The 27,710-nt window shown below is 42.3% G+C and overlaps 3 protein-coding genes across 17 annotated transcripts in view; 1 reads left to right on the forward strand and 2 right to left on the reverse strand.

Annotated features, from left to right (window-relative positions):
- Nucleotides 1–21: 21 nt before the first annotated feature.
- LOC134182019 (protein LZIC-like) lies at nucleotides 22–12,268 on the reverse strand. Of its 4 annotated transcripts, none has more exons than XM_062649332.1 (6): nucleotides 12,122–12,267; nucleotides 11,910–12,045; nucleotides 11,743–11,841; nucleotides 7,084–7,179; nucleotides 6,940–7,021; nucleotides 22–686 (listed from the first exon to the last, which is right to left on the reverse strand). In XM_062649332.1, the coding sequence occupies exons 1-6, from the start codon at nucleotides 12,220–12,222 to the stop codon at nucleotides 643–645; spliced, it is 558 nt and encodes a 185-aa protein (XP_062505316.1). In that variant the 5' UTR covers nucleotides 12,223–12,267; the 3' UTR covers nucleotides 22–642. The 4 variants fall into 4 exon arrangements, with proteins under 4 accessions (XP_062505316.1, XP_062505315.1, XP_062505314.1 ...); XM_062649331.1 differs by lacking the exon at nucleotides 22–686 and adding an exon at nucleotides 696–867 and having other exon boundaries at nucleotides 12,122–12,268; XM_062649330.1 differs by lacking the exon at nucleotides 22–686 and adding an exon at nucleotides 5,850–6,466 and having other exon boundaries at nucleotides 12,122–12,268.
- Nucleotides 12,269–18,702: 6,434 nt separating this feature from the next.
- On the reverse strand, nucleotides 18,703–26,560 carry LOC134182265 (uncharacterized). The gene is made up of 2 exons (XM_062649661.1): nucleotides 26,499–26,560; nucleotides 18,703–19,519 (listed from the first exon to the last, which is right to left on the reverse strand). Exon 2 carries the CDS (start codon nucleotides 19,424–19,426, stop codon nucleotides 18,713–18,715), a length of 714 nt encoding a protein of 237 aa, XP_062505645.1. The 5' UTR covers nucleotides 19,427–19,519; nucleotides 26,499–26,560; the 3' UTR covers nucleotides 18,703–18,712.
- The window catches only part of LOC134182264 (cyclin-L2-like), a 10,714-nt gene continuing 7,300 nt past the window's right edge, over nucleotides 24,297–27,710 (forward strand). For 7 of the 12 annotated variants that reach the window (XR_009970298.1, XR_009970297.1, XR_009970300.1 and 4 more), the window contains exons 1-3: nucleotides 24,297–24,348; nucleotides 26,163–26,405; nucleotides 26,486–27,655. The gene's annotated coding sequence lies outside the window, so the exon portion shown is untranslated. Of the gene's footprint in view, nucleotides 24,349–26,162; nucleotides 26,406–26,485; nucleotides 27,656–27,710 lie in introns of those variants that run through there. The other 5 variants (XM_062649654.1, XM_062649656.1, XM_062649659.1 and 2 more) reach the window with 1 other exon arrangement.

A 27,710-nucleotide genomic window follows, 5' to 3' on the forward strand; every position in this document is an offset into this window, starting at 1 on the left:
AAGACTAGTCAAAGACCCACTTGCAGCATTGCATGCTAACTAGTAAGTGCCTCCAATTCACTTTAGAAAAGACATTCAACATGGAAACAGATTGCTAGAAGCTAATGCTGTGTTAGCACAGCTACTATTTGAAGAGCCGACTGCTCCATTGTTTGTTAATTAATTCAATGACAGAAATCATCATGCACTTAATTGTCAAAAACCATAACTATAACTGCTGCTGATTAAACTCCCAAAACATTTCAAAATTATTCAGTGTGCATGTCCAAAGCATGACTGTACTAGAAGATCAACATGACATTAATCCTAAAGTAAGTGAGTCAGTAGAGGCTTACATCAACCGATACGTATGTACATATACAATAAGTACCATGTACTTATCACAAGCTGATGGAGAGTAAACCACCTCATGCATAAGTAGCTTCTGCTTCGAGTTCTGATCCAAGAGAGCAGTGGTGATGGCTTCACTCTATGCAAGAAATCACGCTCCATGCCCATAAATGATCTATAAGATCATCCAGGACAATATACAACCATCTTTTGGTCTGTAGAACCTCCTGAGCAATTCTGAAAACATTCTTCTGTTTGTTCACTCTGGCATGTTTGCTTGATTCTTTTGCAACTTTAAGTGAAACTTCCAGATTATCCAGCACAGCTTCTATGCCTTGTGAGGTCTAGCTTACCAGCTGTGCAAATTCAAAAGATACGTTAGCACTCTGATTGAAGATCAGTTCTTTAATGGTGTTATTGTTGTGTTCAACCATCAAGTCTAAGGGAATGTTTTTACCAGCACCGCTTCAGAGTTGAAGCCTCTGTTCCACAGCTGGTGATGAGCCTTGTGTGGGCTAAGCAGTGAAAACTGGTCTGCTAGAAAATAAAATGCTACAGCATAGATGTTGATACAGTCAAATGTACTTGTCTCTTTGTGCACATTTTAATGTAAGTATTCTGAAATATGATGCTTTTGTCAGATATTTAATATTAAAATACGAGATTTTCAGTGTCTAACATGTTTCACAAAGGAAGGCTCTACTGTTGCAACAGACAGGTGGACATATATATTTATTAATTTTAATATTTAATAAATATATATTTAATATATTTTTTTTTTCTTCATAATCGAATAAAGATATAGTCCCACCATCTAAAGGTGAGAGCATAATACAACACATATAATACAAAACATATATATATATATATTTTAATATTAAAAAATATATATAATAATAAATATAATTATATAGATATACAGACTTGGACAAAACTATAGGGACACCTGGCATTTTTGTGTAACTTTGGCACTGAATTTTTCTCTAGCAAAACCAAATGTTTTTCGAATTTCTTTTTTCATGGATTGCGCCATTGTTAGTATGTAACATAGCTTGAGTTCAAGACTGCAGCTTTACTTACTACCTACTGCGCATCTAGTTTGCTTTGAAGAAGGAAGACGGCCATTCCTACTTTTCCTGTCTTTGTACACGTTCATCGCTCTTGGATGCTCATTCTTGGCATACAATCTAAGAATGCTCTGTAGTAGAGAATGAAAGCAATTTTGTGGGTCCTCTTATCAACATTATGAAAAAAAGGCGAATCATCTGTTTTTGCGCATTGATTTCGCGCATGTCATCACAATTTGAATTGTTTTGCCATTTTAATAAATAAACAAACTTCAACGTATTCAAAAATCATGCGACACTAATTAATTACAAAGAAATCCTGCTACGACAAAAACTAATAAAGTTATAGCAACAAAAGAACATTGACATGCCACTTCTGGTCCACGTTTTACGTAGCAAATCTCAAACTGCTACCGTCAAAATGTCAGCTGCACTAAAACCACTGCCCTTGAGACCGCCAAACTTCGGCGATAAGTTAACCTGAACGTTCAGCTGCACGCAGTTGCAGAGTCTTGTTCCGTGTGATATTTCACGAGTTGAAGCGATGCCTCGAGGCAAACAGTTGAGTCCAAAAACGTGAGGGAAAATTGAAGCCCTTCACTCAGTTAGCCATTCTGTGCGTCAGATCGCAGCTTTTGTCCGCCGCTCCAGGAATTCGGTTCATCAGTGCCTGCAACGGCTTTCCCATGGCAGCAGCAATTATGAAAAACAACCTGGACGTGGGAAGGCAACGACAATCCGGGAAGATCACCGACTGAAGAGAATGGCACTGCAGAACCGCAGAGCACCATCACGACTGCTCTCGTATCAGCTGGCTGATGAAACCGGCAAGCAGGTGTCAAGTAGAACAGTCCGTCGTCGTCTCAGTGAGACAGGAGTCAACGCTCGGAGGCCTAGAAAAAGCCACTGCTAACAGAAAGCCATTGGCGTTTGCGACTGGGATGGGCAACCACTCACACACAATGGACTTCGGATGACTGGAAATCTGTTCTTTTTACAGATGAGTCAAAAGTCAGCATAGGAAACGATGGTGCTCTGTACGTTTGGCGTCGCAAAGGTGAGAAATTTCTCCCTGAATGTTGTGATTGTACGGTCCAGCACGCGGCTAGTGTGATGGTGTGGGGATCAATGTGTTGGCATGGTGTGGGGTCTCTGGTGAAACTGGAAGGTCGTTTGGACAGCACGGCATACCAACAGGTTCTGGAGGAGCACATGCTTACAGACACAGCGGCACTGATAGGAGACAACTTTGTCTTCCAGCAGGACAACGCGCCAATCCACGCGTCTCGGTCAACAAGACAATGGCTACGCCAGCATGATGTCACACTCTTGGACTGGCCGCCAAAATCGCCTGATGCGAATCCAATTGAGAACTTGTGGCATGAACTCAAAACTGCTGCCAACCGTCGCAAACCGAGAACTGCAGCTGAGCTCTGGAATGCTCTACAAGAGGCGTGGCAGCAGATTGCAGCCGCGCGTGTCCGGAACTTGGCAGAAAGTGTTCCGCGACGTCTGGACGCAATCAGGAGGGCGAGAGACGGGAACACTCGGTACTGAGGAACTGGTGAAGGGCTTCAAGTTTCCTTCGCGTTATTAAAACCGGCTTTTTTAAAAGCCACTAAACAAAATCAGAGAGAGTCTAACTTACGACGCTTACGCAGTCATGACGTCATACACTTTAGGTCTTGTTTTCCGCAATGCGAAACATAAAGAAAACAATTTAGGGTCTACAGTATTCTCAAGAAACCTAACAATCAACGCGGTAACTATTAAGTTCTTAACAATATTGATAGTTGGTAAATTGTGACCTAATTATTGTGTTACTACATACCCACAGCGGGGTGTCCCTATAATTTTGTCCAAGTCTGTATATATATATATATATATATATATATATATATATATATATTAAATAATAATTTTATAATTAAATATTTAATATATATTAAAACTGACGTTTTCTTGACATTTCTTCCAATAAACTGGCATAGTAAGTCTGTGAAATCGTGGAAGCAAGACCAAAATAATAGAGCCAAAAAAATATATTCCTGGCAGACCGGGTCTCTTTTTTCCGTCTTGGTGATCGGAACAAGAAATATATTTGTTTCGGCCCTAGTACTATTAGCATATGTACTGTAAGCACATTCATATGTTTGCCAAAAATGAGTAATGCCAACATACTTTATAGGATATCTGTACTTCACTAGTACAGATGTAATGTACTAGTAGTATAATTGTCTTGAGCTGAGCTGGCTCCAGAGCCAAGAATTCGAACTTCCACACCGCATGTTACTTACACAATCAAAAATGGGGAGGGGCTGGCTACGCGAGACTAACGTACTGCAGTAGTAGTTTAGCATGTGCCAAATGATATGATATGCATCTGGTACATATTTAGTATGTGAAGGTTCCTGCAAACCACCTTACACTGAAAATTAATGTATGTCGTAATAGCGGCAACCTAAGTTTGCCGAAAATTTAGATCGCCAAACATTTATGAAATTAGAGTATTAGTGTTATAGCCACAACCATTAAGCTCACAAGACCGGAAGTTGGAGAACCATAATTTTGCAGTCACGTCAACTTCTAAATCTACAAGATTATGATGTAAACCTTTTACTTTGACTTATCTAGATTCTAAGAAAGTAGGAGTGATACTTGCTGAAAGCAACTGCAATGGGCCATATCCGCAACTCTACTACAACTACAATGTTTGGGTTGTGGTGGGACCAAGTATGCATTTACCGTACATTTGCAAGAATCTGGTTGCCTTATTGACTGCATCATGGGAACCGCCTCGTCGACAAAGCCACTTGACAAGCATATTGACCAGCAGAACGTTTGAACAGTGCACATGCACTCACATACTCCACCAACTCATGGTGTCCTAAACACACAAGCGGTCATTCCAGTCACATTGTCAATGGCTGCAGCCGTGCCAGCTCTCTCCAGACAGCATTTATGGTTTGTTGCATGGCACGAATAAATCATGCCTGCCACAACAGCACTGTCAAGTCAGTTGTCATTGAGCTGTTCGCAGTCCCTTGATAGCTATTTGCGTTTCATTCCATTTGACGTCCAAATGTCTCGAAAGCAACCCATTAAAGATGTGTTTGGCAAGAAATGTTGGGAAGCGCAACATCGCAGAACTAGAGCAGTGGCTTGCCAAGCACACAATGATAGCAAAATGACCAGCGTTTATGTCCTAGCAGAACCAAGAAAGGTAAATGCATATTTGGTCCCACCTCAACCCAAACATAGTTGCTGACTTAAATGGTAGAGTTGAGGATATGGCCATTACTAAATTCACTGGCTAAAAGTAAGCATTTTCATAATTGACATATTGTGGTATGCCAACTGCTAAGGCTAAATGCCACTTGTTGTTACTTGTTTCCCCATGACCTACTTACACCACTGTTGTGAATGATACTGAGAACAATACACATGATCTGGACATGCTGAATCACCAAATGTAGACAACATCTGGTCCTCAAATCATTGCAAGTAGGTTGTTATAGCTAATAACTGTAAGACTCATTTAGTGCATTAACAAGTTAGGTCATCAGGTCTACTTCCGAACTCAATTGCAATAGCATAGTCCTCAGACTGCTTTTCTCTCCGCCTTCCCCCCCCGCAACCCCCTCATGTGTAAAAAGCTGTCTGGCACCAAGGCTACTCTAGTCTAGAAGCGATTGTGTTGCTACAAACGGTTGTGTTGCTACAGCTTACACTTACTTTTCTATTTCTAATCAATGACTAACAAAATACAGCTCTTTCAAAGCCAAATTCACATAGCAAAGGTCATTCAACTAAATTCAGTGATACATCTTGCCATGCCCCCTAAAAGTCAAATAACCAGGGAAAAATGATGCTTTATGTGCACATTAGAAATGGTATGCAAGCGTTTGGCTTGGTAAATATCATTTTGACATGACAATCACATGAACAATGAATGAACGCTAAAAAGAGCTTTTCACATAGAGGAGCACAATTGTGGAACAATATGTCTTCTACTTTGTCAATCTACCTCATTGAATTTATGAAACTACTAGCCTACACCCAGTAAGTCCGAGCACACGTGGTAGGCAGTGGAATTTGATCCCACCCTGCACCGAGTCTACTTCCCGTCTATAGCATGACGGAATAAAGCCCACCCAAGTCCAGACCCCGAGAGAGGTCTCCGGTGAGTCGAGCGCAAGACAGTCAAAATCACACCCGTCCGGCAGCATCGGCGAGCAAATCTGTCCATCCATCCTGCTGCACTGCGTGCATACAGACGGGACGGACATATGGAAGCGGCACTAGCGCAATCATATAGACCAGTTGCACTCACGTGAGCTAAACTGACTACCCCATGCGTGGAGGACAGCCAGAACATTTTCGATATGTTAGAGGCCTGTTTTTCTCAGTTATCGCAACAGATTGTTAGATTCCGACAACCAACATCACTACAATGCTAAATTGCAGTACGCTGAGGGTCAAGACCTTTACAAAATTTCCCTCAGCGAGTTGTCCGAGGACGTCCGCAGTGACAACCTGCATCCACGCCGGATGAAGTTTTTTCTCTGAAAGCAAACTGCTTTGAAATCGAAATGCCGTATATTGTTGCCAGTTCCTCCTGAAGACAGTGCAACGGCTCTTTAGCCTGCGACAGTGTCAACATCTTCACTACTAGGTCTGCATGCATGCTATCGCTCCCATGCACTACATTGTCATCAGTTTCAATGCCGTCTGTAATTTCGCTTGCACATGCAATGCAATCAAGTGGAAGAACGGTTTCGTCGTCTTCTTCTAATCGCAGTCTCTTTGCATCTCTTTGCTGTACTCGTTTGTACCATTCTGTCGTCAATGAATGCCTTGACAAATATTGCAGTTTTTAACTAGGAACCTAATGCAGATTCGTTTGGTCTTCCGTTGCAGAAGATTTTACGCTTACGAAGTGATTGGAACAAACGCGTGTGTACTTCAAACTGATCTGTTTCTGGTCTTTCTGTTAATAACAGTGATCCACGCCCCTCGTTGCTGTTCCGTCAGTTTTCGAAATTTCTCGCCTTTGCCCGTCACAATCGCTGGCAAACAAACAAAACTAATGTCTCTGTCACGATCGGCACAGTTCCACAACAGCACAGCACAGAAGTTTTCATTGCGATACTAAAGCCCCGGCTGTCCTCCAGCACGTGTGCATGTGAGTAGGTTCATGCCTACTGCAACCGGTCTATATAGATATATTTTATACTGTATAGTCATTTATTTTTAAAAATTTTAACAGACTCCTAGAAAGACAAGCCCTTGGCTAATAGGATATGGCCTGTATAAATCTATCTATCTATCTAATATATCAAACTGTAAGCGGAACATATGCAGCTAAAGAGGCACCAAAATCCCCATTCCCTCCGGAGAAACCCTGGTCTGTGTGTGTGTGTGTGTGTGTGTGTGTGTGTGTGTGTGTGTGTGTGTGTGTGTGTGTGTGTGTGTGTGTGTGTGTGTGTGTGTGTGCATATGTACCCATATGGGCGTGTGTATTCACAGATAATGTGCTTACCAACTGCACTTGATGCTTTTTCAAATTCTGTCAGTGCTGCACTAGAATTGGCAGTAAGGAAGTCAAGCTCAGCTGCTGAAAGCTAGCAAAAATAAACTGCAAATTTAGCAAAATAAGCTAATTAATGCAGTAAAATATTACAACCTTGTCTCCAAGTTTCCTAAGAGCCGTTAGGATTTCAACAGCTTGCTGTGTGTACATGCCTTCTGATATCCTACCCATCTTGTGATCACGTTGCAGCTACAATCACATAACGCTGTTACATCAAGGTTCTGCAACATTATTGAGATAAAGCATACAACCAGCAGATCGAAATAACTGTATAGAACTTGCAAAACTTGCTGTTATTGCCTGTGCATTACTTTCCTAGGTTATGACCTATTGAAGAGTTTCTGGGCAAACTGAAGACATGCCTAGCCATGGCCCCTATTTCAGATTATTGAAAATCAGACATTGAGCTTTGTGTTACACTTGTTAAGGCGTAGCGGGCTGCTACGCCTTCAGAACTGCCCACTGCGCTTTTCAACATACCCATTACGCCTTCAACATACCCGCTACACGTTCAGAGCTAACTGCTACGCCAACATACTGGCTATGCATGTAGTAGGTACTTTACACCACACATGCAACCATGCACTACTTTCACATTCACGGCTTCCCTCTCCAGAAGTTATGACAAAGAGGAGGGACTATCTAGACAAGAATACAAAAATTTTCATGTAATAAATAAAAATACAAAGTAGGGATGGCTGCATACTTTAAGCTAGTGCTTGAAAAAATAGGGGTCGAAACTGTCGCAGACAAGACTTTCTGATCAAAATTGACGTCCATCTGGCTAATGTCTCTCAGGCTGACAGTATTTTGCAATTGGTCACCAGGCCATTGTCTTTCATTGCTCGCTACATGACACACCTCTCCTCACAAGTCATGTGACTTCTTCGATGGTCATATTTTGGCATAGTCAGCCAGCCAGAGATTTAGTGCAAACAGAACTCCGTTAGTATACTGCTCCTTGCAAGTCATCAGTCGCTTCCACAAACAGTTATGAGCCTTCTGAACACCACGTACAATAGGATTACATGGAGTGTTGTTACCAGGGCAACAGAGCCAAACTTGGCTCCAGACACGGTTCCTTTGGCTCCAGAAGGCTCCAAGTTAACAATGAAACTAAAATATAATGTGTTCCTTTCCCCGGAGTCAATGCCATTGTCAGAGTCCGGACTCTGTGTCCTACCAGTACTGTACAGGAATTATGCTATCAATAGTCTGTCTATACGAGGCTACACGGATCTGCGGAAGACCAGAGCTGCATATACAGAGATGGCCCTGGGCTCCAGGTACAGGGCAGTAACACCCAAATTTGCCTCCAAATTCACCACTTGCAAAACCTTGGGATTAATTGTCGCTAAGAATTACGAATATACACGCTATTTCTTCTAAATGTGCTAACTGTAAAATGTGTCTAAATTGTACATAGCGACTGTCGTTTCGCATGACCGCAAAGTCCATAAATAGTCTGTAGTCGTTGAAGTAAAGTATCAAGAACTATCGCATACAGGACATAATCACTCATGGTTACACAATGTAGATTCCTATATACCGTATTACCTCACTTTATGCTGCATGCCGGTATATGCGAGACTTACCAGAAATTGGTTGGAGAGAGTCTGGTACCTATATCGGCATGTCGGTATAAAGCGGGAGATGCCGGTGTAAGCGGGAATGCGCTGGGAACGCACTTCGTGTCTGCTGACAGATGATGAAGACCATACAGGGCTGACAGATGATGAAAAGGACAGTGAAGAAGAGTGGGAAGAGGAAGATGACTGATTCTACAGAACATTATGCATGTTTCAATATAGCCTAGTATTGTTCCTCACATGATATTGTTACTGAACTAAGGCAGTTCTATTGCATCATTGAGACTGCTGCTTGTGTTTTGTTGCGAAAGCATGATTGCACACAGCAATTAAAGGTATGTAGACGTCTTTTACAAGAAAGCCTGTTTTTACCCCATATACCGGCACCCTGGTAGATTTCAGCTTAAACCGACATGCAGCATAAAGTGAGGTAATACGGTAATTGTCGCAAAGAATTACAAATATTCACGCTTTTTTCTTTCTAAATGTGCTACTTGTAAATTTATCTAAAATCGTACATACAGACTGTCGTTTCGCATGCCCGCAAAGTCCGTAAATGGACTGTAGTCGGCAAAGTACAGCATCGAAAGTTATCACATATAAGACATAATATCACTTATGGCTATGTAATGTTAGATTACCATATAAATATATTGTAAAACCAAGAAAGTGATAGACTTCGCAGTTAGCAGTTGCAGACAGGTAGGTTCTGTTGTTTAGTTCCAATAAAGACTTGGCAATTACAAACATGAACTACACTGTTCTGGGAAGAAACTCTTTCATGAACGCTTCGCCTATCTGAAGGCGGTTCGGTTCGTCCATTGTCTCTGGTTGCCATGTACGACATAAAGGAAATACTGCTCCATAATTAGGCACCACACAGGAGGTGTGGCACATTTCTGCAGCATGACAGTACTTCATCAGCTGGCCACATAGCCCCCAGACCGGAAGTCAGATCAGTTCTATACTTTAGTTTTAGAGTCCGCTACTCGCAAAGTCTCGTGACTATTACAAAGTCCCATTTCTTATGACTAATAGCTGAAACTAGTATTGAAGCTGTTGCTTCCACAGCTATGAGCCTTCTGAACCCCACGCACAATAGAATTGTCGCAAAGAATTATGAATATACACAATTCTTTCTAAACGTCCTACCTGTAAAATTTATCTAAAATCGTACATAGGGACTGTCGCTTTGCGTGACCACAAAGTCCTTAATTAAATAGTCTGTAGTCGTCGAAGTACAGTATCAGAACTTATTGCATTCAGGACATACAATCACGGCTATGTACTGTTAGATTCTCGTATAATTATTGTAAGCCAAGAAAGCGATGGATTTCGCCTTAGACAGGTAAGTTCTGTTGTTTATTTCTGACAAGACCTAACAATCGCAAACATGAATTACACTGTTCTGGGACCTCTCTCAAAAAAGTTCCACGCATCCGATTGGTTGTTCGTCCATTGCATTTGGTTGCCACGTACAACATAAAAAATACTGCTCCATAATTGAGTCCCACAAAGAAGGCATGGCACATTCCTGCAGCATGACACTCACAGACAAACTTAGATTGTCGGCAGACCGAGAGTCGATTCAGGCCTATACTTTTAGCATAAGCTACTCGTCAAGTCTCATGACTTTTCCAAAGTCCCGTTTCTTAATTAAGGTTCATAGCTGAAATTAATTATTATTCCAAAATCTCCCTGTGAACATACAAAACTGACAACCATACAGTGCTCCACGCATATCTGACCATAAATTTCAAGTGCCCTACAGTAGAATTCTGAGGTCCTATGGTAATGCCGCACCAAGACCCAGTGTTCCTTATGTGAGATCTCTTCAGTAATCTAATTATAGGCCTATAGAATGTTCTGGAAAAAAAAGATAGAACTGCAGTCTGTTGATTGGCCAGGTTGATGAATAGGCGTAGCTAATTGCTAATTGGTTGACATAACCGACTTGTTCTCAAGAACGTTTGCATGTTGATTGTAACCACACAACAGTGGGCATTTATGAGTTAGGGCTTATTGCGTAAGACTTGCACGGGAGAAGTATTCAAGAATCAAAGACAGGCTCTATCTGAGTGGAAATGAAGACAGAGTAGTGGCTTTGCCAACCAGCAATAGGATCCCTTCTTGTGGACGTCAAGACATCTGTCATTCTCTGTTCTTCTGCTGAAGATCCTGTGGAAATTTCTGCGATCTGTATGGCTTCTACTGAAAGGATCTAATCCCGACGTGGACGAGAGATTCGATGAGCTGTTGCACGACTGGCCTGCTACTATTCCTCGTTGCGATCAGATGACAAGGTCTAGATATGAAGAATTTATTGTTTTACTGCTGTTCTTGTAATATGTGTTGAGTGAGCTAAGTAATTTTACACATTACATGAAGATTCTGTTGTAATAATTATTTTATTAGCAATAAGGTATAGCAATTAGAACAACTTTATTATGTCATAGCTCTGTATTGACAGTGCAGGATGTAATGACTCGTGGTTGACTGGACATCCACAAAAAGTTATCAAACATCCTGATTTAGCTTGCAGCAGTGGCACATTAATTTAAGAAAGTCTTTTGAAAATTGCCTGGATGCGTTTTTGCCCAAACGTCTAAACAACGTACTTGTTTATAAGTTCATTGTTGAGCGTTGCTGTTCAATGGACAAACATGACCATAAAGAACACCCTACCCGGAGACCCTTTCAACCAATATCTGCAAAGCAGAAACATTATTCTAAAATCACCTCGATGATTTAAGACAACAATATAACAAAGCTTTGAACTAAATCTGGAGTTGTGCGTCTTTCTGAAAGCGAGAAACACGACAAAATGTTGACAAAGTCGTAATCACAGTTTACCAAAACAGAGTCCCCTACGAAGATCCTTTTCGAACGAGAAATTGAATATGAAACAGATATATCATCTCTTCATTGCCTCAGACTTCCACTGCAATTGTGAACGCCAATTTGAATTACGCGAGTTTGACTTTCGGAACCCCCCCCCCCCCCCCGGATGTCACATATGCGTGAAGGCACCATGTACAGTATAAATTAGCAGACATGAAGACAACAGACACAAACAAAACAAGCAAACAACCACAACACGTAAGAAGCTAAGGAGATCCGAAGGTTAATTCAGTTTGCAGCATCACATCAAGAAACGTCTTACATCAACCAGTCTTTGTCTCAACTGTCCAGGCTGTTTCTTTGCAAACATCCGAATCACCTCCGGTGTGTGAAACGCCTGACTTATAGCTGCCTGAATAGCCTTTACCCAACACAAAATACACACTCTACCTAGCTAGAAACATCTCCAAACTACTTATCTTTCCTCACCAGCTGCATACGACTTAGTTCGTCGACCAGAGTGACGTTTCCAGCTGCCAAGTGCGACAGTGACTCGTTGAACTCTTTCAGCTGCTCGAGTGTCTCAGACTTTGTCTCCTCGTATTCTTCACCGTTCATTTCGTCCCTGTATTTTAGCAATAACGTCAAAGTTGAAGTAGGAAGCATAATTGGGAGCCTCTTGAAAGTAATTGAATAATTACTTTGCTTCATCCAAATCTGAAAGCTGGGCGACAAGACGGTCTAACTGTTCTTCCAAATTGTGTTTCAATTTTTCCGTTTCGCTTTTCCCTCTGGTGGCCATTGCATCACGTGAAGAATGACAACATCACGTGAACACTTAATTTAATTAATTAGCCTCAAAGTTCTAGACCGTCTCCTAAAACCGCGTACCGTTTCGGAGACGGTCTGGAACTTTGAGGCTAGTCTGTAGCGTGCTAGCGCTACAATTTGTAGTGCTGAGATATTTTAGCTCATCATCCCGTTCTCCGCATGGGCAGATTAGATATAGTTGTTGGTTAATTAATTTATCATTGTATGCATTCATAAAGTATATCTCATTCACAGAATTAGCAGCCACAGACAGAATTCTCATAGCTAATTAATTTAACGTTGTTGTATAAAAATTTAGGTTGTTGCATGAGTATCCCGTTCTGACAATTTATCATTATTAACCGTGAAATCAAAAAAATTAATTAGCAGGCTGGACAGAATTCTCATGAAGAATTTCGTTCAGAGTTATATCTCGTTCAATGACATGAGAATCGAGTATCCCAATGTATGCAAATTTATTTGTTAAATATCCCGTTCTAATTTATCATGAAGTGTATATCTGTAACGAAGTGTCCCGTTTCAAAGAATCCCGTTGATTGGATTATTGATTGTTAGTTAATATCCCGTTGAAGATAAAGAAAATGTAACCGAGGGTCCCGTTGTAACTAGCCTCGCCCCAGACGCAGTGTGGATTGCAACCCCAGACGCAGAGTGGATTGCAACCCCAGACGCAGTATGGATTGCAGCCCCGGATGTAGTGGTGATGGAAGCGCATCCGGGGCTGCAATCCACACTGCGTCTGGGGCGAGGCTACGTTGTAACGGGGCTACTTGCCGCTATCACGTAACTGTACCGCAGTGGGGGGAAGATCACGTAGCAACCACACACCGTCTTCTCAGAGTCACGCGGAGAGACTGGTTCTGTACAGCAGCATACATTATTTTACATGTACTGAATACTGTATGTTTGATGGCGTACATCAATATTATATATATATATATATATATATATATATATATATATATATATATATATATATATATATATATTCATTTGAAAGCAACGTGTCATCATGACCTGCAGAGTAATGATAATCAGTTTGTCAGAGCAACATGTATGAATTTCAGCTTCATTTGGTCAGCTAACCACACATCCGTCAATATTGAGAACCAGCTTTGAAGACTGGGTAACGGTTACTGTTGCAAAGGAGTTGGAAAAAAGGTGATCTATCAGCCCTTACATGTCCCCTTTGTCCACCAACTGTTTTCAAGCCAACCAGAAAATCTAAGTTTTACAAGCACCTCAAAGCTCATGAAAAACATTCTGTACAAGTAAGAGGTAAGAATGCCTTTCTGTGATATATGCTGTTAACTAATTTTAAATTTACTTATTAATATTGCCATGCTTCATTTCATCTGCAGATGGAACAGTCTTAACTTGCCATCAACATTGTGCCACAACAAAAGAAACATCTGCTGTTCATCGTAGTCACTTTCACTGCCCCGTGTGATATAGTCTGTGGGCGAAAAGACCACTTTGTAACTCATATCCATCGTTGTCATCAAGCAGGTAAACAATTTGGAACTACTTAGACGGTCAGATTCAAACAGTTAGAAAAAGGGATTAAACAGATGTCACACCCACCGGCCCTATAACCTTCATTTTCTTAAATATTGTACATCTAGAAATTTCCTATTCACGATTCTGTCATTTTCACTTCTTCAGGGCTTTGTTAGATTTTCATTTTCTCCTAAGCTAAAGATGTGACAGGAAACCAATTTGCTCTTACACCTAGAAACGAGAACCAAAAAGTGAAATATAGTCCTCAAGGTAAACTAACATTTCATGACAACAACAATGATACTCCATGCTTGCCATGTGTTATAATGCACATGTACAAGTGGCTTGCTAAAGCAAATCCTCGGCTGGATTGAATGGGAACTACAATGCACTAAAACTGCAAGCTCGATCTTCTCAAACCTATTATTTTCTCCTTGGATTTAGAAGAAATGGCATTTCCAAGTGCAAAAAATGTTTTATAAAGTGCTACTCCCCTAAATCAATTATCCAAACTCAAATCTAGACATAATCAGCTACTATTTTAGAAAAGTATCATAGTGTTTATCTGTCACAATTTTTTTACAGAAAAAGTTCCTAGTGTCACAGCTGCCATGGCTACTACTGCCTCATCTGAATACCTCTCAAAAATTGATATCTCTAATGTAATGTTTTCGTCTGCTATGTCTCCACTTGTTGCGTCTGTCAATACTCCTGAGCAGGCCGATAGCAAAGTATTGGAATCATCCATAGAGATGTCTTCTTCATATCCAATGTCTCTGTCATCTATGTCAGTACAAGAACCTGCTGCAAATTACTCGAATGACACAGGCAGTAATGAACAGCCTCCATTGTTAAATCAAACATGTCAACAGTTGCTGTACACCAGCAACAGTAAAGTCAAAGTAAGTACTACTCCTGAGTCAAGAGTCAAGCGTGATGTGTGCTTTCTTGAACTACTGTCAAAGAACTTAGCACGCCACAAAAGGACTGTTCACTCTAAAGCCACCAAGCACATCAATCAAGACAGGCATCACCGTGCAGTTTGCGTTGATGCCAGTAGAGGCTTGTATCTTGTCAGTCAAACCTTGAGAGGTGTTGCCCATCCAATACATGTGCAGAAAATTACACTGCCCGAAAACTCGGCATCTATTTGTGAGCTTAGTAAGTGTCTTGATGTCAAGAAAACAGCAGCTCGAAGCTTCAGGCCTTCATTCGAATGTGATCATGTTCAATCAGTTTGCTATGCTGAGAGCTATCTCCCCAATGTTAAACTAAGAGATGATAGTCTTGATTGTCTTGTGAAACGGCATCTCAGAGAACATAGTATAGCGCCTGGAGACTGCTGGCTTAGCATTGATCCCTGGGTAGCTTTGTGGTTGGACTACAGAAGTTTTAACAATATGCCTCCTTTGAAAACAGCTGGTGATTTTGTTTTGGTGAGCATTGACCAACACATACAGCAGAGGGACTTTACTTCAAGCACCACAACCTTTGACATACGTCTACTACCAGCAGTTGATTTGTTCAAATTCTGAAGCACATACAAGTGCAAGGAACCACGCCCAAACACTATCCATAGGAATGGAAAGAATACCTAGCTCTTGACAGGTCTATAGTAGATGACCTGTGCATATGGATACGTGAAATGAGAGATCAGTTTGAGAAGCATGGGAGAAACATTTTTTATTAAATCAAGCAAGTAAACTTTTGACATTAAGTATTGTTGATTGTTTGCAAAGTCCCCAGTACTAATGTGTAAGCACTGTAACTGAAGTTTGTTGCTAATTAAGTCTATTCATCAATGGGCATTTTGCTTTACAATGCTATGAATGCTATAGATTATCTACTATAAATCAAAAGCTTCATTTACTGATCACCAAAGTGTATTATACAAGGTTCAAGTTCTACATTTGAAAAGTAGGCTATATAATTTCAACGCAGCTCTATTTCATTCTGTTGTTTAGATTGTACTTGTTGTTTTGACTGCACTAACTACTTCAGGTGGCATCTTTGGTGCATCCAATTAACAGTCCTGTTCCTGTTAGGTAACACGTGTTAGCAATACAAATTCGTTCTTACTTTACAACATAACAAAGCTTTCTTTGCAGAATCTGAGACAAATAAACTTGATATTATGTCATAAAGAATCCATCCATGTTAGAGTCAGAATGCTTTGATAGCCGGATAAGCTAATCAGAGGTGCACATGCAAACATACACACACACACACACACACGCACACGCACACACACACACACGCACACACACACACACGCACACACACACACACACGCACACACACACGCGTGCGCACACACATACACACACACACACACGTGCACGCTCGCAATTCTTGCACATATATAGTACCAGAGGGGAATATAATGCCCGGACACCGACATTGTCCGGTCAAAACAAGTCCATGTCCGGCCATATATTGTGTTGTCCGGACATTGGCTACTGGAATGGTCACACCCAAATGGCATGATTCCGACACTCATAAGTCAGACTATGTGCACTATCAGAGAGTATGTTTTTTTGAGGTACATATCTACTATCTCAGTAAGCCTGAACTGGGAAGCGAGTAATGAGGTAGAGGTCACACCAGGTGTGCTTATTAGAGCATGTTACACCAATTATCTTAAGTGGTTCTAGTTGATGATCCCTTGATCTCACTAGATAATTGGATAATAACCATTTGTACTTGGCTAATATGTCCTTGATTTGCAAAGTGTTATCTTTTGGTTTCCTTTGTAGGAAGGGCTTAAATAATTTAGTAAACAGATGCCAGATCTTGTGGTTTCTAACCATTCCAGATCATCAGGAAGGTGCAAAGAACAGCGGAGATATTACAGATTTTCAAAGTTCACACTCGTGGGGTCATAGACAGTATATATGCTTTTGTGTGAAGTGGTGAGACGGGTTACTGAGACACCAGTTGCCGTAAGATACAAATTTTCACCTAGAATGCGTGTAGCACAGCACCAAATATGAGGACATGAATTGGTAGAAACATCGTCCCCAAGACGGTAATCAAACATCCTGATTTGTGAATGTTTTCTTTCTTGTCATTGTCAAATAGCAGTGACTGCTGTTTCTTTGAAAATTCCAGTCCTTCTGGAAAGATCCTAAACGGTTTCTTTCAAAGAGCCTTTTGGCAGACTATTCTGTCAGCACACTAAGTAACTGCAGAAAAGGTGAATACCGATTTAGTATGCATTGATAATAAAATGAAGAAGTGACTAGGTTGGTGTGACACCAAAACTTCTTTGTCATATAATTGCCTTTCTTGACACCCAAACATGGCAAAGAAAACCTAATGTTCAAACTTCTGAGCAAGATAGTGAAGACAAAAACGTTGATGATAATGCAGAGGTTAGAGAAGCTGTAAAAACGCTTGCTGTTCATTTTGCCAAACCATTAGAAAGCAAAGGGGTTAATATTCTTGCTCTTCATGTTGAGGAGGTAGTCCATTATGCTAGAAAATATCTGCACATCAGCAAGGTGTGCTATGAGTCTGTGTGGTACATAGTTCACACCTGTCCAGACATAGTATTAGTCTCCCCTTAACTACCACACATGTTGAAAGGATGTTTTCATCGCTGAAACTGATCAAGAAAGACCGGCACACCAGTATGAGCAACACCACCTTGTCTGACCTTATGGAAGTATACCATGAAGGACCATCACTTCAAGACTTTCACGCTGACGACGCTATTCGGCTGTGGTGGGAACGATGCAAGACCAACTGCTGTCCTAATCAAGGTTTCGGAAAGAAATACCGAGCAAGGAAAACTGGAGAGTTGACCCAAGACGATAGCACTAGCAGCTTTAGTTTAGATGACTGGGACACGTGGCATAATCCTCTAGGACTGCGTCGACAAATAGTTTTCCAGAAGGCCTGACTGAATACAATTTTGCACATTGTTGTGCTAGGTTTCCCTGTTAATGTTCTGCTATAGTCTCACATAATTATAGTGCACTTCCAAGTTTGTCTTTTGAGGTTCCATAATTTTTTCACTTTATTGTAACGCAATAAAAGATTGCTTTGCAGGTATGTTGTGTCAAAGTTGTTCTGGTTATTGTCATGCTTTGTATATATGTCAAATAATAGAAATAAAGTGTTGTTTGCGGGTCAAAATTTGTTAGAATGGGCGTGGTCTAAATGGGCGTGGCTTTGGCAAACCTGTTTGTCCGGACAAAACAATTTCCTTATATTCCGCTCTGTATACTATTGCAGTGATGGTCAGGTGTGTCCACACCTACCTAGTGCTTTAGTATCTAGGCCTAGTGCACCTGTACTTATATATGGGAGTAGTAACCACATGCATACAGTACGAGAAGATACAACTAAACGTAAAATTCATAAAATTAAAGAAAAAAAACTTTACCAAAATAAAACGAAAACCAAAATTTTGCCTTGAAAAAACTAAACCCAAGCTAGCAAGCTTCTTACCTTACCAAAACAACGAGGCACTTTTAATTTTCAATAGTGATTTTCAAGAATGATACGCTATCTTCATAGGAGACCTGAACGTTAGAGAAACCTTCAGACAGTAATATGTGACTCATTCCTAGTATCCCCTCAACACAGCGTCAGAGTTAGAACTCGTGCAAGTTGGGAGAATACTGGAGTCGCATACAGCTCTAATGTTCTTGGAAGATTACATACCCATGGTGCGTCTGATGGGAGTGGGAAGGTGATAACAAGTCATCGAGAACGCGCGTTATATTAGTATCACATCCGACCCCATGTGGCAGCGGCCCCGTGTGGCAGCAAGGTCCCGGATACCTCACGTTAGATACCATTCCTAGAATCCGGTTGGTCGCAAGACCAGACGTACACCATCACTCACATCTCAACGCAGTACAGTACACATATAGGAAGGGTCTGGCCAAGGCTCGCCCCAATTAATTAATTCTAAGCACTTTTGTAGTAATGTTCTCACCTTCCGGTAATGTTCACGTGTAATATGACACTATCTCGGGCCCAGTAGGAGCAACATACAGTGTAGATGGTGGTACATCACTCATCTTCACCAAAATCGAGACATTTGCCAGTGAATCTCCTCTCATCGCCTTTGCCATCATTTTGCCAAATTGATCTCTCAGCTTCCTTGCATGCATTGCATTAAACAGTTGCAGTCCAGCTCTCGGTGAGAGACGCAGCAGAATCAACGTACCGTTTCTTTTATAGTAAACTACCTCTATTTCAGAAAACTTAACTCCTAGATGACGAGCAATGTTTTCTTGAAACATTTTCTTGTGGATATACTTTTCATCAATCTTGAGTTCTAGGCTTACCATGATTCTCTGGTTAGTGCAGACCATCGATGCATTAGACACTACTGAAGAAAAGTCCAAATCCAAGTCATTCAAAAACTTCCATGCAATTGGCATGTCAACATCGAACTGAGACTGGCGGAAGGTGAGAAGTACCGACCAGCAAGATTTGTCAAAAACAAATTGCACTGAATTATTTGTTTCGCATTCGTGGTTATTCCATTGGTGGCACTTGTTACAAACGTTTCTTCCAAGTTCAGGCAACTTAGACTTTGCATGTAGCATACAACAGAACTTGGTGTAGCCACTATTTCCTGACCACGGAAGGACGTTTATCAACAACCAGGTGCTGTCTTTGGGTTTCCAGTCTTCCCGCTTTTCACTTATTTCCATGATGTGCTTGTTTGATTGAATGAGACGGTTAGCTACCAGTCCATCAAGCACTCTGATGTCTTCAAATCTAATTTCTTCAGAAAGTGCAAAAACCTTGTTTCGAACATGTTCCCAACAATTTCCTCGAGGGGGATCATAATGTAACGAGGCGTACGTGTTTGCATAAACTGCAACCAAAACACAAAAACACATAATACGAATTTACAAAATACAATATGCATCGAGAAATTAACCGTAGTTTCCTTACCAAAAAAGAAAATCCACACGAATATCAATAGTACCCAGGATTCACGTCTGCCAGAAGTTTGATCCAAATATATAGCCAGAAGAAACGTTACCACTCCTACTACTGCAATTCCAATTTGAAACAACAATGTTAAGCCCGCTAGGAATTCTGCTAATGGTTGATTAATCCAGATGAGACCGCCTACAACAACTCCCGTTACTGCTCCAGTGATAACAGTCATAATTTTGTTGATTATGCCAACACCTATAACATTGCAAAGCACTTTAATTTAACGCTTAAAGCATTAGTCACCAAACGCTGCATGCAAACTGAACAAATCCGCACAAAATTAAAGGTCTTATATACTCTAGATAGCCGTGTGACGCTACGAGGGGACAAAATGTATGGGCGTGGTCATAACTTGGCTAGTTCGTATTATTTTTGCTGTGCACATATCACAAAGTTTTACAACCTCTAGTATTTAATTATAGGTCACGCCCCTGACCTTTCCGTTTGTCTTAAATTACTACCACTAAAATAGGCCCAATAGCGTCGCCCTTGTAGATAGTTGTTACGTTTCTAGCTGCCGTTAGGGTACCAGGGGCGCGTTTCTTTAGCCTCCACCGTCTAATCCGGATTAGGTGGTGGAGTTCCTGCGCGTTTCTTTTAGCTCCACCGGTGGAGGTCCCCGATGGAGGTAGATCACTGCGCATGCTCACTGCTACACAGAATGGCGGAAAGAAGACGGACGTTCAATGTAGTACTAGTTAAAAGCTAAAGCAACATCTTGGTGTCGTCCAATAAGTCAGCGAACAGGGAAGCTGCAAATGCAATAATAGCCATGCACGTAGGGCAAGTACGATCCATTTCGCAATATTATCAGAATGCGCATGCTCACCTCCACCGGCACGTTTCTTTATTCCACTATTCCACACTAATCCGCCTCCACCGGAATACATCCGGCTAATCCGGTGGAGGTCCACCACCTCAACCGGATTAGTCAGTGGAGACTAGAGAAACGCGCCCCAGAATGTAAAAAAAGTTGACACAATGGCGTCGCACACTAGGAACCATGCAGAGTGAGCTTCGCCTTCTCAAATAGACAATATTAGACAATTGAAAAGGTTGCAAGTCTTGTAGTGGGTTCATGGGTTTCCCAATTCTGGAGAGCCATCGCGACGCCACTGTAATTACGTAAACAGCACGTGCGTGAGCAGCCATTTCTCTAGGTACGCACATGTACCGTAATGTTGATAAGAAATTGATTATCCAAACTAGGAAAGCAAGCGCTACGTATATACGTCTCACCTCTTCAGAGTTCAGAGTCCTGCAGATAAAACGTCGAAACGAGTCAAGCAAGAGCCCCGTATGCAATTCTGTCACGTGCAGCAATAACTATTTTGAGAAGGCTGTGCTAGAACTGCATGGCCACTGCTGGGTGATTTCTTGATCAAAATTTTTACGTTACAAGATGTAAGTTGAAATTGGTTTTTTAATTTGTAGCACTTGATTTTAATTAATTAATTTGCCGACGTACAGGGGCGCGTTTCTTTATTCTCCACCGACTAATCCGATTGAGGTGGTGGACCTCCACTGGATTAGCCGGATGTATTCCGGTGGAGGGGGATTAGTGTGGAATAAAGAAACGTGCCGGTGGAGGTGAGCATGCGCGTTCGGATAATATTGCGAAATGGATCGTTCTTGCCCTACGTGCATGGCTATTGTTGCATTTGCAGCTTCCCTAGATTACAGACTAGATTACAGTCTGCAAGAGACTCTACATTGAACGTCTGTCTTCTTTCCGCCATTCTTTGTAGCAGTGAGCATGCGCAGTGATCTGCCTCCACCGGACCTCCACCAGCTCAACCAGCGAAAGGCTGGTTGAGCTGGTTGAGCTGGTGGAGCTCCACCAGCTCCACCGGTGGAGCTAAAAGAAACGCGCAGGAACTCCACCACCTAATCCGGACTAGACGGTGGAGGCTGAAGAAACGCGCCCCAGGCTACGAGCTGTGGACCATCATGCACGACCCCTAATTACTTTTTTCAGCCCCACTGCATTACTCTCAAATGCAATAGAGGCAGTCATGCTTAAGCATGCATGTAGAGTCCTACATCACAATACCGGACACTGGCGTACGGGAACCAGACGAAGATTTCTTGTATCTAAGGCATGAATGTAGAGAGTAGGCACACGGTAACACGACGTGCTAGATTCAACTTGATCACTTGGCGTATTGCTGTTCACAGTGACAAAATAGAACTTCCGCTGCTTTCTCTAACGGACACGCCCATCAAGTATCGGACAGCCGCCGTTTTTTCTTACGACAGTACCACAGTTTACTGTCTGCACCTTGAAATAATAGGTACATGTCTCTTCTACTCGTAGTGATAACAACAGACCGGCAGCTTTGCACGTTGCTCTTCAGGAAGCTGAAGAAGAGGGGCGGGTCTTGTTCTCTAATATCGGACACCCGAGTTTGCTTGATGCGAGTGCAAATAGGCTAGAACCGCGATCAATTGTGACTGCAGACATTTTGTAACTGCCCAACGAGCATGAAGAGCCTTTGACTCGTCTCTAGATCTGTATCGAAAGAATTAATATTAGCTAGATAGGGCCGTCCACAAACAAAGGAATGAATCTACAGGTGCTAGACTGAGAACATTTATAGCCCTCCTTCATGCTGAACATCGCCATCGTTTGCAAACTCTTCTCCGGGCGCGCAAGAGGGCCTGGGTACGAGGCCATGTAGTACAGAGCCCTATATACGGCTCTGAGGCAGTACATAGCCTCGTACCCAGGCCCTCTTAGCCTCGTACCCAGGCCCTCTTGCGCGCCCGGAGAAGAGTTTGCAAACGATGGCGATGTTCAGCATGAAGGAGGGCTATAAATGTTCTCAGTCTAGCACCTGTAGATTCATTCCTTTGTTTGTGGACGGCCCTATCTAGCTAATATTAATTCTTTCTATACAGATCTAGAGACGAGTCAAAGGCTCTTCATGCTCGTTGGGCAGTTACAAAATGTCTGCAGTCACAATTGATCGCGGTTCTAGCCTATTTGCACTCGCATCAAGCAAACTCGGGTGTCCGATATTAGAGAACAAGACCCGCCCCTCTTCTTCAGCTTCCTGAAGAGCAACGTGCAAAGCTGCCGGTCTGTTGTTATCACTACGAGTAGAAGAGACATGTACCTATTATTTCAAGGTGCAGACAGTAAACTGTGGTACTGTCGTAAGAAAAAACGGCGGCTGTCCGATATTTGATGGGCGTGTCCGTTAGAGAAAGCAGCGGAAGTTCTATTTTGTCACTGTGAACAGCAATACGCCAAGTGATCAAGCTGAATCTAGCACGTCGTGTTACCGTGTGCCTACTCTCTACATTCATGCCTTAGATACAAGAAATCTTCGTCTGGTTTCCGTACGCCAGTGTCCGGTATTGGGTAGCCTCGGCCTCCCAGACCCGTGTAGCGCCGATACAAAATCGTCCTCCACGGGTCTGGGATGGTACCGCCTCTTCTCAATATATTGCGGTTGGTCCTAGGACCAGCATTAGTGTTCAGTTTCATAATGCATACCTTTCCAATTACAGCTGTAATCAACGAAGACAGCTCATGCGTATCTGCTGTCTACCAAAGACTACACTGTACACAAACGACGACTTGTAGTGCGCTCTTCACGCAAACTCACGTCCCTACACGTCGTGGTTTGTATTCTGCGCCTGTCAACGGCAATACCGACACCTAGTAGAGCCGTTTGTTCGAACCGATGCTCCGACATCTACACTAGCCAGCCAGCTGCATTCTCAGCGACTTCATGATCACGTCTACTACACAGAGTCTTGCGGAGAATTCACGGCGAAGTTTTGTCGCGATTTCGCGGCAAGTCGCATCGAATCCAGACGATCGAGTCACAGCGGATGCGCGCATCGCGAATTTTCATCGCGAATTCGAAGCTCCACGCGCGACTAGCAGCTACTCGCAGCGGATTCACGGCGATCAGACACATGCCGATCGCGTCCGCGGCACCACTAGTAAAAGAAAGTGCTTCCTAACGTCCCGTTCGCGTTCCTTACTAACACACAAATGACAAAACCGTAGCTACTGTAAACACAAAGGTACCCGTGCAGCAGGATGCGACACGATGTTCTAGCGCGACATGTCTTCGTCGTTCTTGTATTACGGCCGAAATTGGAAAGGTATGCATTTATGAAACTGAACACTAATGCTGGTCCTAGGACCAACCGCAATATATTGAGAAGAGGCGGTACCATCCCAGACCCGTGGAGGACGATTTTGTATCGGCGCTACACGGGTCTGGGAGGCCGAGGCTAGTATTGGGGAATGTCAGATAATTGATGTAGGACTCTACATGCATGCTTAAGCATGACTGCCTCTATTGCATTTGAGAGTAATGCAGTGGGGCTGAAAAAGTAATCAGGGGTCATGTATGATGGTCCACAGCTCGTAGCCTGTACGTCAGCAAATTAATTAATTAAAATCAAGTGCTACAAATTAAAAAAACCAATTTCAACTTACATCTTGTAACGTAAAAATTTTGATCAAGAAATCACCCAGCCGTGGCCATGCAGTTCTAGCACAGCCTTCTCAAAATAGTTATTGCTGCACGTGACAGAAATGCATACGGGGCTCTTGCTTGACTCGTTTCGACGTTTTATCTGCAGGACACTGAACTCTGAAGAGGTGAGACGTATATACGTAGCGCTTGCTTTCCTAATTTGGATAATCACTTTCTTATCAACATTACGGTACATGTGCGTACCTATCGCTGCTCACGCACGTGCTCCCCATGCGAAGTGCACGAAAGAATGCCGTCGTTGTTCCACCGTGATCTCGGCGTGATAGCGAAATCCAGGCAGATATCGGCGGTATTACGCTGCCGTGTCCGGTAGTTATGATCACGGATCCGTGCACCTCGGCTCGTTCACGACGTGTTTCCGTGAACCTCGGATTTTTCACGGCGTGTCACCGTGCACCTCAGACCTTTCACGGCCCGATATTAACCTACACGACTGGATCACGGTCGTGAACGTAATTAGCTCGTACAACGCGCTTTCCTTTGATTTACACGTAAACAACACGCGAAATTATCTACGAAAGAACCATGGGACCGTTTTGGAAGGACTAAATGACACTAACGTTGTGCACGTCTAGATGCTCGTATACGTATAGGCATCGCTCTAGGGATGAAATTTAAGATTCATTTAGAATGTGCACTATTGTACGTGTACCAGAAACTTATGCGATAGTTGCTTATGGTTTTAGTCATTTCTTTACAGACAGCATATCCTTTGTCGGCAAGACAACTACGTTCAGGAATGCTTAATCAATTAGCAAGTTTCAGGGCAGTTGCTAGGAGTAATCGACGCTTCGTTCCACCGCTTACCTCTAGACCAATCAAACAGCAGTAATAGCATTGTTGTGCATTTTCAACTGCGCGGCGGTCCTAGGTTCTTGCTCCAGCTGTCTGCATCGCAACTCTATCTAACTTCACTGCAATGGCTAGAAGATTTCGTAAAACGTTTAGAAATTTGACGGACTACGAACGTACGCAGCTGAGAGAATCGGTACGAGAAGACGAAAATCAGAAAACAGCGTTTCGGAAGATCACCACGTCTAGCGGATTTTAGACTTTGAAAAACAGTCGACGGTAGCTATTCTATGTCGTATTCTAGCTTTCTTTACATTAGAATAGCCACATTATAAGAAAAATAAATGTATAAACTGCAATACAATTGCTGGCGTGTCTCTGCCGTAATCCGTTGAAATCCTGGGTGAATACCAGAGGAACTTACTCGTTAGTCCGCTGTATACCGTACCAGTACCAACGTAATTACGAGTAGTTCCAGCTGGTGTCACAGCAGAAATCCGCTGAAATACCCGTCGAATACACCGATGTTTTCACAACGTAATTCGCCTAGAATTACCAGCCGGGACCACGGCGGGAACTTCGCATCGGGCTGTTTACGTAATTACAGTGGCGTCGCGATGGCTCTCCAGAATTGGGAAACCCACGAACCCACTACAAGACTTGCAACCTTTTCAATTGTCTAATATTGTCAATTTGAGAAGGCGAAGCTCACTCTGCATGGTTCCTAGTGTGCGACGCCATTGTGTCAACTTTTTTTACATTCTGGTACCCTAACGGCAGCTAGAAACGTAACAACTATCTACAAGGGCAACGCTATTGGGCCTACTTTTGTGGTAGTAATTTAAGACAAACGGAAAGGTCAGGGGCGTGACCTATAATTAAATACTAGAGGTTGTAAAACTTTGTGATATGTGCACGGCAAAAATAATACGAACTCTAGCCAAGTTATTACCACGCCCATAAATTTTGTCCCCTCGTAGCGTCGCACTGCTATCTAGAGTATATAAGACCTTTAATTTTGTGCGGATTCGTTCAGTTTGCATGCAGCGTTTGGTGACTAATGCTTTATCCGAACTATAGTTTAATCAATAAAAGCGTTAAATTAAAGTGCTTTGCAATGTTATAGGTGTTGGCATAATCAACAAAATTATGACTGTTATCACTCGAGCAGTAACGGAAGTTGTTGTAGGCGGTCTCATCTGGATTAAGCAACCATTAGCAGAATTCCTAGCGGGCTTAACTTTGTTGTTTCAAATTGGAATTGCAGTAGTAGGAGTGGTAACGTTTCTTCTGGCTATATATTTGGATAAAACTTCTGGCAGACGTGAATCCTGGGTACTATTGATATTCGTGTGGATTTTCTTTTTTTGTAAGGAAACTACGGTTAATTTCTCGATGCGTATTGTATTTTGTAAATTCGTATTATGTGTTTTTGTGTTTTGGTTGCAGTCTATGCAAACACGTACGCCCCGTTGCATTATGATCCCCCTCGAGGAAATTGTTGGGAACATGTTCGAAACAAGGTTTTTGCACTTTCTGAAGAAATTAGATTTGAAGACATCAGAGTGCTTGATGGACTGGTAGCTAACCGTCTCATTCAATCAAACAAGCACACCATGGAAATAAGTGAAAAGCGGGAAGACTGGAAACCGAAAGACAGCACCTGGTTGTTGATAAACGTCCTTCCGTGGTCAGGAAATAGTGGCTACACCAAGTTCTGTTGTATGCTACATGCAAAGTCTAAGTTGCCTGAACTTGGAAGAAACGTTTGTAACAAGTGCCACCAATGGAATAACCACGAATGCGAAACAAATAATTCAGTGCAATTTGTTTTTGACAAATCTTGCTGGTCAGTACTTCTCACCTTCCGCCAGTCTCAGTTCGATGTTGACATGCCGATTGCATGGAAGTTTTTGAATGACTTGGATTTGGACTTTTCTTCAGTAGTGTCTAATGCATCGATGGTCTGCACTAACCAGAGAATCATGGTAAGCCTAGAACTCAACATTGATGAAAAGTATATCCTCAAGAAAATGTTTCAAGAAAACATTGCTCGTCATCTAGGAGTTAAGTTTTCTGAAATAGAGGTAGTTTACTATAAAAGAAACAATACGTTGATTCTGCTGCGTCTCTCACCGAGAGCTGGACTGCAACTGTTTAATGCAATGCATGCAAGGAAGCTGAGAGATCAATTTGGCAAAATGATGGCAAAGGCGATGAGAGGAGATTCACTGGCAAATGTCTCGATTTTGGTGAAGATGAGTGATGTATCACCATCTACACTGTATGTTGCTCCTACTGGGCCCGAGATAGTGTCACATTACACGTGGACGTTACCAGAAGATGAGAACATTACTACAAAAGTGCTTAGAATTAATTAATTGGGGCGAGCCTTGGCCAGACCCTTCCTATATGTGTACTGTACTGCGTTGAGATGTGAGTGATGGTGTACGTCGGTCTTGCGACCGACCGGATTCTAGGAATGGTATCTAACGCGAGGTATCCGGGACCTTGCTGCCACATGGGGCCGCTGCCACCTGGGGCCGGATGTGATACTAATATAACGCGCGTTCTCGATGACTTGTTATCACCTTCCCACTCCCATCAGACGCACCATGGGTATGTAATCTTCCAAGAACATTAGAGCTGTATGCGACTCCAGTATTCTCCCAAC

Source organism: Corticium candelabrum, chromosome 7 (genome assembly GCF_963422355.1).
Source record: "Corticium candelabrum chromosome 7, ooCorCand1.1, whole genome shotgun sequence".
Classification (NCBI taxonomy): domain Eukaryota; kingdom Metazoa; phylum Porifera; class Homoscleromorpha; order Homosclerophorida; family Plakinidae; genus Corticium; species Corticium candelabrum.